Source organism: Phyllobates terribilis, unplaced genomic scaffold (assembly GCF_046119375.1).
Source record: "Phyllobates terribilis strain yellow unplaced genomic scaffold, ASM4611937v1 Scaffold_2__4_contigs__length_985480577, whole genome shotgun sequence".
NCBI classification, from domain to species: domain Eukaryota; kingdom Metazoa; phylum Chordata; class Amphibia; order Anura; family Dendrobatidae; genus Phyllobates; species Phyllobates terribilis.
In genome coordinates this window covers 49746531-49763272 of record NW_027362762.1, presented here as the reverse complement: position 1 = coordinate 49763272, position 16742 = coordinate 49746531, and the positions used below count along the sequence as shown (strand labels likewise).

General features: G+C 37.9%; 1 protein-coding gene across 5 annotated transcripts in view; it reads right to left on the bottom strand.

Moving 5' to 3' along the window:
* The window catches only part of MYO7A (myosin VIIA), a 454077-nt gene that overhangs the window by 204318 nt on the left and 233017 nt on the right, over positions 1-16742 (bottom strand). For all 5 annotated transcript variants that reach the window (XM_073661638.1, XM_073661622.1, XM_073661633.1 and 2 more), the window contains one exon: positions 6630-6749. In XM_073661638.1, coding sequence (XP_073517739.1) covers positions 6630-6749 — 120 coding nt within the window. The remainder of the gene's footprint in view (positions 1-6629; positions 6750-16742) is intronic.

Here is a 16742-nt window from a genome sequence, read left to right as displayed (position 1 = left end):
AGGAGGAGTTGTATGCGGAAGGGCTAACATCTGCAAGGTCCAGACGGTCGGCAGCACCAAGGCGGCAGGCATGTGAGGGTGGGGGAGATGGTTTAACCAGGGCGCATGGTAGCAGCCAAACTAGTGAGGAAGGTGCAGGAGCCCAGGAAGAAGTGGAGGACGAACTGATGGAAGACTCATCAGATGAGGGAGACCTTGATCACATTTCTGTTGTGCGAGGTTGGGGGGAGAGGACAGAGGAAGGAAGCATGATTGTTACCTCGCCACCAACACAACAGGGACTTGGTGCTCCTGGATGCGCAACACACATGAGTGCCTTCTTGCTGCACTACCTGCAACATGACCCTCGAATTGTGAGAATTAGAAATAATCCTGACTACTGGGTTGCCACACTGTTAGATCCCCGGTACAAAAGTAAATTTGCAGAAATTATTCCTGCCATAGAAAGGGATGCACGCATGCAGGAGTATCAGCAGAGACTGTTGCAGAATCTTACATGTGCTTTTCCACAAAATACCAGTGGTGCACGTAGTGAATCTCACAGTTCCAACTTGCCAACCGTGGGACCGTCAAGTGTTCAGCACTCAAACCGTAACAGAACCACAGTATCTGCTGGTAACATCAATTTTGCGGAATCATTTCACCACTTTTTTAGCCCATCCTTTGCAAGGCCACAGGAGACAAGAAGTCTGACACATAGTCAACGCCTAGAGACGATGGTACAGGAGTATCTCCAAGTAAACATTGAAGCCACGACTGTGTCACTGGACCCTTGCTCTTTTTGGGCTTCCAATCTGGATAAATGGCCGGAGCTAGCCACTTACGCCTTGGAGATCTTGTCATGCCCCGCAGCCAGCGTTCTGTCTGAACGTGTGTTCATGAACGTGTGTTCAGCGCTGCTAGTGGTGTGCTGACAGATAAGCGCACGCGGCTCTCCACTGATAATGTAGACAGACTCACGTTCATAAAGATGAACAAATCATGGATCCGAAATGACTTTTCTACCCCTGTGTCATCCTGGGGAGAGTAAAAGCTTGATGATTGGTTAAAATCACCCTACCAACCGTTTTAAGCTTTCAAATTACTAATCATGTTTATCTGTATCTTGACTGGAAAATAATTTGGGCTTTGTAGCAGTGTGCAGCACTGATCCTATTAGGCCATCTATAATAAGCTTCACCAGATTTAAAATTAAAAATAATTTTTAGCTGCATCTAGCCCGGAAAATAATTTTGGGGCTCCGAGATGCGCAAGACACATAAGTGCCTTCTTGCTGCACTACCTGCAGCATGACCCTCATATTGTCAGAATTCAAAGTAATCATGACTACTGGGTTGCCACACTCTTAGATCCCCCAAACTTTTCGATCAACCTTTTCATTTTAATAAAGACCAAAAAAATGGTCATTTTTGAAATTATAAGCATTAGCAGGTTGTTAGAAACTGAAATCAAACAGTTTTCAACTCAAAACTTTATTCTAGGTGATGTTACATTTTCACATAGTACCCCTTGTTCGAAAGGAGCTTCTGAACTCTCTCGTCCATTGAATTTGTCAGGTTTTGGATGGTTTCTGCTTCAATTGTTTTGCATGAGGACAGAATACCCTCCCAGAGCTGTTGCTTAGATGTGAACTGCCTCCCGCCATCATAGACACTCCTTTTAATGATGCTCCAAAGGTTCTGAATGGGGTAGAGGTCAGGGGAGCATGGGGGTCACACCATAAGTTTGTCCCCTTTTATGCCCATATCAGCCAGAGATGCAGATGTTTTATGTGCAGCATGAGATGGTGCATTATCATGCAGAAAAATGATCTTGCTGTGAAATACACGGTTCTTCTTCTTGAACCATGGCAGGAAGTGCTGTTTGAGAAAATCCACATACATTATGGAGTTCATCTTTAGCGCCTTCAGGGATCCTAAAGGGGCCGACAATCTCTCTCCCCATGATTCCAGCCCAAAACATTACTCCACCTCCTCCTTGTTGGCGCTGTAGCCGTGTTTGCGTGGGGTGTCCATCAACCAGCCATCCTCCACTCCATTCATCTGGACCATCGAGCGCTGCACGGCACTCATCCGTGAACAAAACAGTTTTGAAATCAGTCTTCATGTAATGTTTGGCCCACTGGAGCCGTTTCTGCTTGTGTGAAGTGGATAGAGGAGGTCGACAGGATGGCGTATGCACAGCTGCAAACCTCTGAAGGACCCTGCATCTTGTTGTTCGGGGGACGTTGGAGGCACAAGCAGCTTCAAAAACTTGTCTGCTGCTATGACAAGGCTTTTTTGCCGCTGCTCTTTCAACCTGACGTAATTGCCTGTAGGAAAGAGTCCTCAATTTGCCCTTATCAGCACGCACACGTGTGTACTGTGAATCAGCTACATACTTCTTGATTGCCAAGACACTTCATCCTGATCATCGCACAATGTTGATTGTAGTCATGCCTTGACCTAAACACTCCACAATTTGTTGCTTCTCAGCAGCCGACACATCCTTTTTCTTTCCCATTTTGGCAGAAAATGTAGGCTGCTTAATAATGTGAGAGAGCCTTCTTAAGTAGTCTTGCCTTTCATTGGACACCCCTGCCAAACTAATTAGCACAGGTGTCTGCAATTGCTTACAGTGATATAAAGAGCCCTGACACACATCACCATCAATGAGTTTAACTGACAAACAAACAAATTCTTCCCTTATCACTCCTAAACACTTTTTGCATAATAATTTGGAACGCGGTGTACATGTGCTTTTCCACTAAACACCAGCGGTTCACGTAGTGAATCTTACAGTTCTAACTTGCCAACCGTGGTCTGTATGGAATTGTTCAATAAAGGGCCCAAAATTAAGATAACATAGATGGGAGAGGTCTCTATGAATAGGAATTCCTAAGTATTTGATACCCTGTGAGGGCCAGGCAAAGGGAAAGTTGGACTGGATGGAATCCTATATGGATTTGGGGAGGGAGACATCGAGGGCCTCAGACTTCGCTGCATTGATTTTAAAATTTTACCATGTAACAAAGTGATCTATTTCAGCCATAACAGCATGGATGGATATATGTGATTGAGTGATATATACTAGGACATCATCAGCAAATAGAGAGCACTTGTACTCGGTGCCTCCCACCTCAATCCACCTAACATTGGGGTTATGGCGAATTGATGAGAGCAGGTGCTCCGTCACTAGGATGTATAAGAGAGGGGACAGAGGACATCCCTGCCTTGTCCCATTGGTGATTGTGAAAGGTGATGAAAATGTTCTGACGCACCCCCTGGGCCTTGGGACACCCGGAGCCGGACCCTTTTTGGTGGATGCTGGTGGTTGTAGTCTTCGTGGCGGCGATCCGGTTCCGTGGCTCAGGGCGGTCAAACCAGTGGCGGAACTATTTATGTGGTTTTGATGTTTAAATGTCCGACTACGCCACCCGTGGATTGCGGTCAGAGTGAACCGCCGCTACAGGGCAGACCGCTGAGGCTGGTGTTGTGGGTGCAGCAGAGCGTAGCATAACTCCCCACGGGAGGAGTATAGCCTCAGGGCAGTGTATGCGGAGGATGGGGGTGATGGTGCAGGGCAGCAGCAGTAATGACACGGAGTCAGTGATGCAGTTCAGGGCCTTTACTCACAGTTCTTATTATCCAGACCACGTCTGCAGGTAACGGCTGCCCACGTCGTACTGTGCTCACCAGGTGAGGGGCTCAGACAACTCCCAGATAACTTTGGAGCGCTTCACAGGACCCCCTTTGTGTGTCCTTTGTCTGGCCTTTCTTACCAACACTTCTGTCCGGCTGCCTCGGGCCTCCTCTTGGTAAACTTGGCGCCAGTTTCCCTGACCCTATGTGGTGCCTTCCTAGCGGGTGGAGCAAGGGGCTGCGCCACATAAAATGTCAGAGCCTCCGGTTTCTAGCTGAGGGTCGTTTCCTGCCTCCACTAGTTCGGGGACCGGTCTCCCCCTTTGGCCTGACCCCTCCACGCAGGTGGATTCGGGCGTGCGGTGGCGACTCGCTCGTCCGCACCCCTGGGATCCCTTCATTCCTCGTTCCTGGAGCCTTCTCCGCTCCTCTTCCTTCCTTCTCCCTCTTGCAGGCCTGGGCCTCTGTTACTAGGCCCGCCTCCGGAGCAGAGCTCATGCAGAGCCCCTGCTCCCTGCCACTTCTGCTCAGACTTCTCTGCACTGAACTAAGATGGTGCCCACCTTTTATACTCCCTTCTCAATGCACCCAGGAACTGCTTCCTCCCTGCTCCTGCACTGCAGGGTTCCCCTTCCTCAGTGTTCCCTCCCCCCACTCCAGCCAGGGACAGGGACTGTCGTGCCCATCTCAGGGGCATATTGGTCGCCCTGCCCCACGGCAATGTGGTGTAATGCATGCAGGTGTCGGGTCCTGATCCACACTCCATCCTTATCTGAGAGTGAGATATCACACCTCTGGGTGAGGTGCAATACGTCTGTAGCAACCGAGCCCTCGGTGCTACAGTTCCATTTATCTTCAGCCTAGGTGACGTATTGTGATACAGGGCCGTGATTTTGGCTATAAAAGGGTCCCCTAGACCCCTACCCCAAGCTGTTTAAGAGAATCATATATGGCGTGCCAGGAGACTCTATGGAATGCTTTCTCAGCATCCAACGAGAGTATCTACTTACAAATTTTTAACTGCATCTAGCCCAGGAAATACTTTGTGCCTAGTAGCAGTGTCTGCTAGTCAGCGGATTATCCCGGCTGTTAAGCAAGCTACACCACCTGTAGTTTGGACACTTAATTTTTTCAAAGGAAATGCTTCGGGACCACGGGATACTTAGTGAAGAGCATCAGGAGGCACCCCAAGGCATAGGGGCTGGGACTGGCACTAGGATGCCTTGCGGTGGACAGCCGAGCTCGATCCTTATAAAAGCTTTTTAACTGCAGCAGCTTTAGTGGACGCTACTGGAGCTGGAATTACGCGGCTGCTGGCATGAGACTTGCCCTCCATTAGATCCTTGTAAATGGATTTAAAGTGTATTCATTCAAATTAGAGGGACAATTTAAATTAAAAAGCTTAGAGCTGCCTCCACCACAGGGGGGCTCTCTCGACCCACCAGCGGACAGGCACCAGTATTGGGAGAGGGGGGCTGGCCGTCAGGGTTCACCGCGGCTCTGGCACAAACCCGGCGACACGGAGGTGGCACGGGCAGGAGCGGACTGGCCGTCTCGGCTTCTCACTTTTTGGATTTTAGAAGGGCATGACATGCCTATATCTGTGTCTCCCCCTCCTTTTACTCCTCCACCTCTTTTCTTTTCGCATGACTATATGTACTTGTCACTTTTCCATGTGTTAGTTGTGTCTTCTGAGCAGTTTGTCAGCTTTTGGACACCTTTGAAGGTGTTTTCTATGTGTTTCTATGTGTTTTTGTTTGCCTGCCATTGGTTTTAACGGTGTTCGAAGGTGTTCGACGAACAGTTCGACGAACAGTTCGGCGAACACACGGGTGTTCGACGAACCGAACCGAACTCGAACACTACGGGGGTGGCTCAACACTACCCACAACCTCTATAATTGCAGGCAGGAGTTAAAGCTTTGAGCCACAGACTACATAGATAGTGACATTATACTGTTTGCAGGACTCAGAGGGGAACATATTACTGTATGGGTGCCACAAATGGGAATATCATACTGTATAGGGGGACAAAGATAGAAACATTATATTTTATGCAGGCCACAAAGGGTGCATTATTCTAAATGGGGGCCACAGATAGGGACATTATACTGTATATGGGCCACAGATGAGAACATCATACTATATGGGGGCCACAGAGGGGGGAATTATACTGTATGGGAGCAAGAATGGGAGATATTACACTTTATTGGAGCCAGATTGGGGGACAGTATAATGTATGGGGGCAAAAATAGGGAACATTATCGCTGTATGGGGGCAAAAATGGGCAACATTACTGCATGGGATGGGGGACTTTATAACTATATGGGGGCCAGAATATGGAACACTTTACTGTATGGGACCGGAGTAGGGGACATTATACTGTATGAAGGCCATAATTTAGGACATTATTACAATTTGGTCCCCAGAATGAGGAGCACTACGTATAAGAGGGGCCAGAATGTGGCACATACTGTATGGGGCCAGAATTGGTGCTCTTTTAGCTACATGGGGGCCAGAAAGCGGAACAATATATTGTATGGGGACGAGAATGGGGACATTTTTGCTATTTAGGGGTCAGAATGGTGGACATTATTACTATATTTGAGGCAAAATGGGGGACATTATGGTGCATGGGGACCAGAATTAAGGACATTATACTGCATATGGGACAGAATGGGTGACATTACACTGTATGGCTGCCAGATTGGGGAATATTATTACTGTGATGGGGCAAGAATGGGCAACATTATTACTGTATGGGGGCCATTGCCTGACAAACAAGGGCAATCCCCGCATGTTTTGTGACTGTCTAACAGCTGCGAAACATGGGGCTGCGGGGATCCGAACAGGTCACTCGAGCAGTCGTGATACTCGGTACATACCCAAGCACCCATAGCAAACTTCCGCTCATCACTTGTTATTTGTAAATTTATTTAGATACTTTAGTCATTTTCAAATTACAGAATTAAAAAATGACTGATATAAACCAGACAAACATGTTATGAACCTTAACAAAGGCATCTCTGACGTCTAATGCTTGCTCCATGCTCAACGGGGTGGAAACAGTTTCTCCTCTGGTGATAATAGTTCGGCTGGTGAGGCAATTCATTAGGTCTTGAGGCTCAACCTGTTTATATGTGAAAAGGAAATATTACTAAGTGGAAATGATCCGATAGAAGTACAAGAATATAACTACTATAATACTGCTCCTATGTACAAGAATATAACTACTATAATACTGTCCCCTATGTACAAGAATATAACTACTATAATACTGCTCCTATGTACAAGAATATAACTACTATAATACTGCCCCCTATGTACAAGAATATAACTACTATAATACTACTCCTATGTACAAGAATATAACTACTATAATACTGCCCCTATGTACAAGAATATAACTACTATAATACTGCTCCTATGTACAAGAATATCACTACTATAATACTGCTCCTATGTACAAGAATATAACTACTATAATACTGCCCCTATGTACAAGAATATAACTACTATAATACTGCCCCTATGTACAAGAATATAACTACTATAATACTGCTCCCTATGTACAAGAATATAACTACTATAATACTGCCCCTATGTACAAGAATATAACTACTATAATACTGCTCCTATGTGCAAGAATATAACTGCTATAATACTGCTCCCTATGTACAAGAATATAACTACTATAATACTGCCCCTATGTACAAGAATATAACTACTATAATACTGCTCCCTATGTACAAGAATATAACTACTATAATATTGACCCTATGTACAAGAATATAACTACTATAATACTGCTCCTATGTACAAGAATATAACTAGTATAATACTGCTCCTATGTACAAGAATATAACTACTATAATACTGCTCCTATGTACAAGAATATAACTACTATAATACTGCTCCTATGTACAAGAATATAACTACTGTAATACTGCTCCTATGTACAAGAATATAACTACTATAATACTGCCCCCTATGTACCAGTATATAACTACTATAATACTGCTCCTGTGTACAAGAATATAACTACTATAATACTGCCCCCTATGTACAAGAATATAACTACTATAATACTGCCCCTATGTACAAGAATATAACTACTATAATACTGCTCCTATGTGCAAGAATATAACTACTATAATAATGCTCCCTATGTACAAGAATATAACTACTATAATACTGCTCCTATGTACAAGAATATAACTACTGTAATACTGCTCCTATGTACAAGAATATAACTACTATAATACTGCCCCTATGTACAAGAATATAACTACTATAATACTGCCCCTATGTACAAGAATATAACTACTATAATACTGCCGCTATGTACAAGAATATAACTACTATAATACTGCCCCTATGTATAAGACTATAACTACTATACCACTGCCCCCTATGTACAAGAATATAACTACTATAATACTGCCGCTATGTACAAGAATATAACTACTATAATACTGCCCCTATGTATAAGACCATAACTACTATAATACTGCTCCTATGTACAAGAATATAACTACTATAATACTGCCCCCTATGTACAAGAATATAACTACTATAATACTACCCCCTATGTACAAGAATATAACTACTATAATACTGCACCTATGTACAAGAATATAACTACTATAATACTGCTCCCTATGTACAAGAATATAACTACTATAATACTGCCCCTATGTACAAGAATATAACTACTATAATACTGCCCCTATGTACAAGAATATAAGTACTATAATACTACCCCCTATGTACAAGAATATAACTACTATAATACTGCCCCTATGTATAAGACTATAACTATTATAATACTGCTCCTATGTACAAGTATATAACTACTATAATACTGCCCCCTATGTACAAGAATATAATTACTATAATACTGCCACTATGTACAAGAATATAACTACTATAATACTGCCCCCTATGTACAAGAATATAACTACTATAATACTGCTCCTATGTACAAGAATATAACTGCTATAATACTGCCCCTATGTACAAGAATATACCTACTATAATACTGCCCCTATGTACAAGAATAAAACTACTATAATACTGCTCCTATGTACAAGAATATAACTACTATAATACTGCTCCTATGTACAAGAATATAAATACTATAATACTACCCCCTATGTACAAGAATATAACTACTATAATACTGCTCCTATGTACAAGAATATAACTACTATAATACTGCCCCTATGTACAAAAATATAACTACTATAATACTGCTGCTATGTACAAGAATATAACTACTATAATACTGCTCCTATGTACAAGACTATAACTACTATAATACTGCCCCCTATGTACAAGAATATAACTACTATAATACTGCCCTTATGTACAAGAATATAACTACTATAATACTGCCCTCTATGTACAAGAATATAACTACTATAATACTGCTCCTATGTACAGGAATATAACTACTATAATACTGCCCCCTATGTACAAGAATATAACTACTATAATACTGCCCCCTATGTACAAGAATATAACTACTATAATACTGCCCCCTATGTACAAGAATATAACTACTATAATACTGCTGCTATGTACAAGAATATAACTACTATAATACTGCCCCTATGTACAAGAATATAACTACTATAATACTGCCTCCTATGTACAAGAATATAACTACTATAATACTGCCCCTATGTACAAGAATATAACTACTATAATACTGCAGCTATGTACAAGAATATAACTACTATAATACTGCCCCTATGTACAAGAATATAACTACTATAATACTGCCCCCTATGTACAAGAATATAACTACTATAATAGTGCCCCTATGTACAAGAATATAACTACTATAATAGTGCCCCCTATGTACAAGAATATAACTACTATAATAGTGCCCCTATGTACAAGAATATAACTACTATAATAGTGCCCCCTATGTACAAGAATATAACTACTATAATACTGCTCCTATGCACAAGAATATAACTACTATAATACTGCTCCTATGTACAAGAGTATAACTACTATAATACTGCTCCTATGTACAAGAATATAACTACTATAATATTGCCCCTATGAACAAGAATATAACTACTATAATACTGCACCCTAGGTACAAGAATATAACTACTATAATACTGCTCCTATGTACAAGAATATAACTACTATAATACTGCTCCTATGTACAAGAATATAACTACTATAATACTGCCCCTATGTACAAGAATATAACTACTATAATACTGCCCCTATGTACAAGAATATAACTACAATAATACTGCTCCCTATGAACAAGAATATAACTACTATAATACTGCCCCTATGTACAAGAATATAACTACTATAATACTGCCCCTATGTACAAGAATATAACTACTATAATACTGCCCCTATGTACAAGAATATAACTACTATAATACTGCACCCTAGGTACAAGAATATAACTACTATAATACTGCACCCTAGGTACAAGAATATAACTACTATAATACTGCTCCTATGTACAAGAATATAACTACTATAATACTGCTCCTATGTACAAGAATATAACTACTATAATACTGCCCCTATGTACAAGAATATAACTACTATAATACTGCCCCTATGTACAAGAATATAACTACAATAATACTGCTCCCTATGAACAAGAATATAACTACTATAATACTGCCCCTATGTACAAGAATATAACTACTATAATACTGCCCCTATGTACAAGAATATAACTACTATAATACTGCACCCTAGGTACAAGAATATAACTACTATAATACTGCCCCCTATGTACAAGAATATAACTACTATAATACTGCCTCCTATGTACAGGAATATAACTACTATAATACTGCCCCCTATGAACAAGAATATAACTACTATAATACTGCTCCTATGTACAAGAATATAACTACTATAATACTGCCCCTATGTACAAGAATATAACTACTATAATGCTGCCCCCTATGTGCAATAATATAACTACTATAATACAGCCTCCTATGTACAGGAATATAACTACTATAATACTGCTCCTATGTACAAGAATATAACTACTATAATACTGCCCCTATGTACAAGAATATAACTACTATAATACTACCCCCTATGTACAAGAATATAACTACTATAATACTGCCCCTATGTACAAGAATGTAACTACTATAATACTGCCCCTATGTACAAGAATATAACTACAATCATACTGCCCCCTATGAACAAGAATGTAACTACTATAATACTGCTCCTATGTACAAGAATATAACTGCTATAATACTGCCACCTATGTACAAGAATATAACTGCTATAATACTGCCCCTATGTACAAGAATATAACTACTATAATACTGCTCCTATGTACAAGAATATAAATACTATAATACTGCCCCCTATGTGCAAGAATATAACTACTATAATACTGCCCCTATGTACAAGAATATAACTACTATAATACTGCCCCCTATGTACAAGAATATAACTACTATAATACTGCCCCTATGTACAAGAATATAACTACTATAATACTGCCCCCTATGTACAAGAATATAACTACTATAATATTGCCCCTATGTACAAGAATATAAGTACTATAATACTGCCCCCTATGAACAAGAATAAAACTACTATAATACTGCTCCTATGTACAAGAATATAACTACTATAATACTGCTCCTATGTACAAGAATATAACTACTATAATACTGCCCCTAAATACAAGAATATAACTACTATAATACTGCCCCTATGAACAAGAATAGAACTACTATAATACTGCTCCTATGTACAAGAATATAACTACTATAATACTGCCCCTATGTACAAGAATATAACTACTATAATACTGCACCCTATGTACAGAATATAAATACTATAATACTGCCCCCTATGTACAAGAATATAACTACTATAATACTGCTCCTATGTACAAGAATATAACTACTATAATACTGCCCCTATGTACAAGAATATAAGTACTATAATACTGCACCCTATGTACAAGAATATAAGTACTATAATACTGCCCCCTATGTACAAGAGTATAACTACTATAATACTGCTCCTATGTACAAGAATATAACTACTATAATATTGCCCCTATGAACAAGAATATAACTACTATAATACTGCACCCTAGGTACAAGAATATAACTACTATAATACTGCTCCTATGTACAAGAATATAACTACTATAATACTGCTCCTATGTACAAGAATATAACTACTATAATACTGCCCCTATGTACAAGAATATAACTACTATAATACTGCCCCTATGTACAAGAATATAACTACAATAATACTGCTCCCTATGAACAAGAATATAACTACTATAATACTGCCCCTATGTACAAGAATATAACTACTATAATACTGCCCCTATGTACAAGAATATAACTACTATAATACTGCCCCTATGTACAAGAATATAACTACTATAATACTGCACCCTAGGTACAAGAATATAACTACTATAATACTGCACCCTAGGTACAAGAATATAACTACTATAATACTGCTCCTATGTACAAGAATATAACTACTATAATACTGCTCCTATGTACAAGAATATAACTACTATAATACTGCCCCTATGTACAAGAATATAACTACTATAATACTGCCCCTATGTACAAGAATATAACTACAATAATACTGCTCCCTATGAACAAGAATATAACTACTATAATACTGCCCCTATGTACAAGAATATAACTACTATAATACTGCCCCTATGTACAAGAATATAACTACTATAATACTGCACCCTAGGTACAAGAATATAACTACTATAATACTGCCCCCTATGTACAAGAATATAACTACTATAATACTGCCTCCTATGTACAGGAATATAACTACTATAATACTGCCCCCTATGAACAAGAATATAACTACTATAATACTGCTCCTATGTACAAGAATATAACTACTATAATACTGCCCCTATGTACAAGAATATAACTACTATAATGCTGCCCCCTATGTGCAATAATATAACTACTATAATACAGCCTCCTATGTACAGGAATATAACTACTATAATACTGCTCCTATGTACAAGAATATAACTACTATAATACTGCCCCTATGTACAAGAATATAACTACTATAATACTACCCCCTATGTACAAGAATATAACTACTATAATACTGCCCCTATGAACAAGAATGTAACTACTATAATACTGCCCCTATGTACAAGAATATAACTACAATCATACTGCCCCCTATGAACAAGAATGTAACTACTATAATACTGCTCCTATGTACAAGAATATAACTGCTATAATACTGCCACCTATGTACAAGAATATAACTGCTATAATACTGCCCCTATGTACAAGAATATAACTACTATAATACTGCTCCTATGTACAAGAATATAAATACTATAATACTGCCCCCTATGTGCAAGAATATAACTACTATAATACTGCCCCTATGTACAAGAATATAACTACTATAATACTGCCCCCTATGTACAAGAATATAACTACTATAATACTGCCCCTATGTACAAGAATATAACTACTATAATACTGCCCCCTATGTACAAGAATATAACTACTATAATATTGCCCCTATGTACAAGAATATAAGTACTATAATACTGCCCCCTATGAACAAGAATAAAACTACTATAATACTGCTCCTATGTACAAGAATATAACTACTATAATACTGCTCCTATGTACAAGAATATAACTACTATAATACTGCCCCTAAATACAAGAATATAACTACTATAATACTGCCCCTATGAACAAGAATAGAACTACTATAATACTGCTCCTATGTACAAGAATATAACTACTATAATACTGCCCCTATGTACAAGAATATAACTACTATAATACTGCACCCTATGTACAGAATATAAATACTATAATACTGCCCCCTATGTACAAGAATATAACTACTATAATACTGCTCCTATGTACAAGAATATAACTACTATAATACTGCCCCTATGTACAAGAATATAAGTACTATAATACTGCACCCTATGTACAAGAATATAAGTACTATAATACTGCCCCCTATGTACAAGAATATAACTACTATAATACTGCTCCTATGTACAAGAATATAACTACTATAATACTGCTCCTATGTACAAGAATATAACTACTATAATACTGCTCCTATGTACAAGAGTATAACAACTATAATACTGCTCCTATGTACAAGAATATAACTACTATAATACTGCCCCTATGTACAAGAATATAACTACTATAATACAGCCCCTATGTACAAGAATATAACTACAATAATACTGCTCCTATGTATAAGAATATAACTACTATAATACAGCCCCTATGTACAAGAATATAACTACTATAATACTGCTCCTATGTACAAGAATATAACTACTATAACGCTGTCCACTATGTACAAGAATATTAATACTATAATACTGCCCCTATATACAAGAACATAACTACCATAATACTGCCCCTATGTACAAGAACATAACTACTATAATACTGCTCCTATGTACAAGAATATAACTACTATAATACTGCCCCCTATGTACAAGAATATAACTACTATAATACTGCCCCTATGTACAAGAATATAAGTACTATAATACTGCCCCCTATGAACAAGAATAAAACTACTATAATACTGCTCCTATGTACAAGAATATAACAACTATAATACTGCTCCTATGTACAAGAATATAACTACTATAATACTGCCCCTAAGTACAAGAATATAACTACTATAATACTGCCCCTATGAACAAGAATATAACTACTATAATACTGCTCCTATGTACAAGAATATAACTACTATAATACTGCCCCTATGTACAAGAATATAACTACTATAATACTGCACCCTATGTACAAGAATATAAATACTATAATACTGCCCCCTATGTACAAGAATATAACTACTATAATAGTGCCCCTATGTACAAGAATATAACTACTATAATAGTGCCCCCTATGTACAAGAATATAACTACTATAATACTGCTCCTATGTACAAGAATATAACTACTATAATACTGCTCCTATGTACAAGAGTATAACTACTATAATACTGCTCCTATGTACAAGAATATAACTACTATAATATTGCCCCTATGAACAAGAATATAACTACTATAATACTGCACCCTAGGTACAAGAATATAACTACTATAATACTGCTCCTATGTACAAGAATATAACTATTATAATACTGCTCCTATGTACAAGAATATAACTACTATAATACTGCCCCTATGTACAAGAATATAACTACTATAATACTGCCCCTATGTATAAGAATATAACTACAATAATACTGCTCCCTATGAACAAGAATATAACTACTATAATACTGCCCCTATGTACAAGAATATAACTACTATAATACTGCCCCTATGTACAAGAATATAACTACTATAATACTGCCCCTATGTACAAGAATATAACTACTATAATACTGCCCCTATGTACAAGAATATAACTACTATAATACTGCACCCTAGGTACAAGAATATAACTACTATAATACTGCACCCTAGGTACAAGAATATAACTACTATAATACTGCTCCTATGTACAAGAATATAACTACTATAATACTGCTCCTATGTACAAGAATATAACTACTATAATACTGCCCCTATGTACAAGAATATAACTACTATAATACTGCCCCTATGTACAAGAATATAACTACAATAATACTGCTCCCTATGAACAAGAATATAACTACTATAATACTGCCCCTATGTACAAGAATATAACTACTATAATACTGCCCCTATGTACAAGAATATAACTACTATAATACTGCACCCTAGGTACAAGAATATAACTACTATAATACTGCCCCCTATGTACAAGAATATAACTACTATAATACTGCCTCCTATGTACAGGAATATAACTACTATAATACTGCCCCCTATGAACAAGAATATAACTACTATAATACTGCTCCTATGTACAAGAATATAACTACTATAATACTGCCCCTATGTACAAGAATATAACTACTATAATGCTGCCCCCTATGTGCAATAATATAACTACTATAATACAGCCTACTATGTACAGGAATATAACTACTATAATACTGCTCCTATGTACAAGAATATAACTACTATAATACTGCCCCTATGTACAAGAATATAACTACTATAATACTACCCCCTATGTACAAGAATATAACTACTATAATACTGCCCCTATGTACAAGAATGTAACTACTATAATACTGCCACCTATGAACAAGAATGTAACTACTATAATACTGCCCCTATGTACAAGAATATAACTACAATCATACTGCCCCCTATGAACAAGAATGTAACTACTATAATACTGCTCCTATGTACAAGAATATAACTGCTATAATACTGCCACCTATGTACAAGAATATAACTGCTATAATACTGCCCCTATGTACAAGAATATAACTACTATAATACTGCTCCTATGTACAAGAATATAAATACTATAATACTGCCCCCTATGTGCAAGAATATAACTACTATAATACTGCCCCTATGTACAAGAATATAACTACTATAATACTGCCCCCTATGTACAAGAATATAACTACTATAATACTGCCCCTATGTACAAGAATATAACTACTATAATACTGCCCCCTATGTACAAGAATATAACTACTATAATATTGCCCCTATGTACAAGAATATAAGTACTATAATACTGCCCCCTATGAACAAGAATAAAACTACTATAATACTGCTCCTATGTACAAGAATATAACTACTATAATACTGCTCCTATGTACAAGAATATAACTACTATAATACTGCCCCTAAATACAAGAATATAACTACTATAATACTGCCCCTATGAACAAGAATAGAACTACTATAATACTGCTCCTATGTACAAGAATATAACTACTATAATACTGCCCCTATGTACAAGAATATAACTACTATAATACTGCACCCTATGTACAAGAATATAAATACTATAATACTGCCCCCTATGTACAAGAATATAACTACTATAATACTGCTCCTATGTACAAGAATATAACTACTATAATACTGCCCCTATGTACAAGAATATAAGTACTATAATACTGCACCCTATGTACAAGAATATAAGTACTATAATACTGCCCCCTATGTACAAGAATA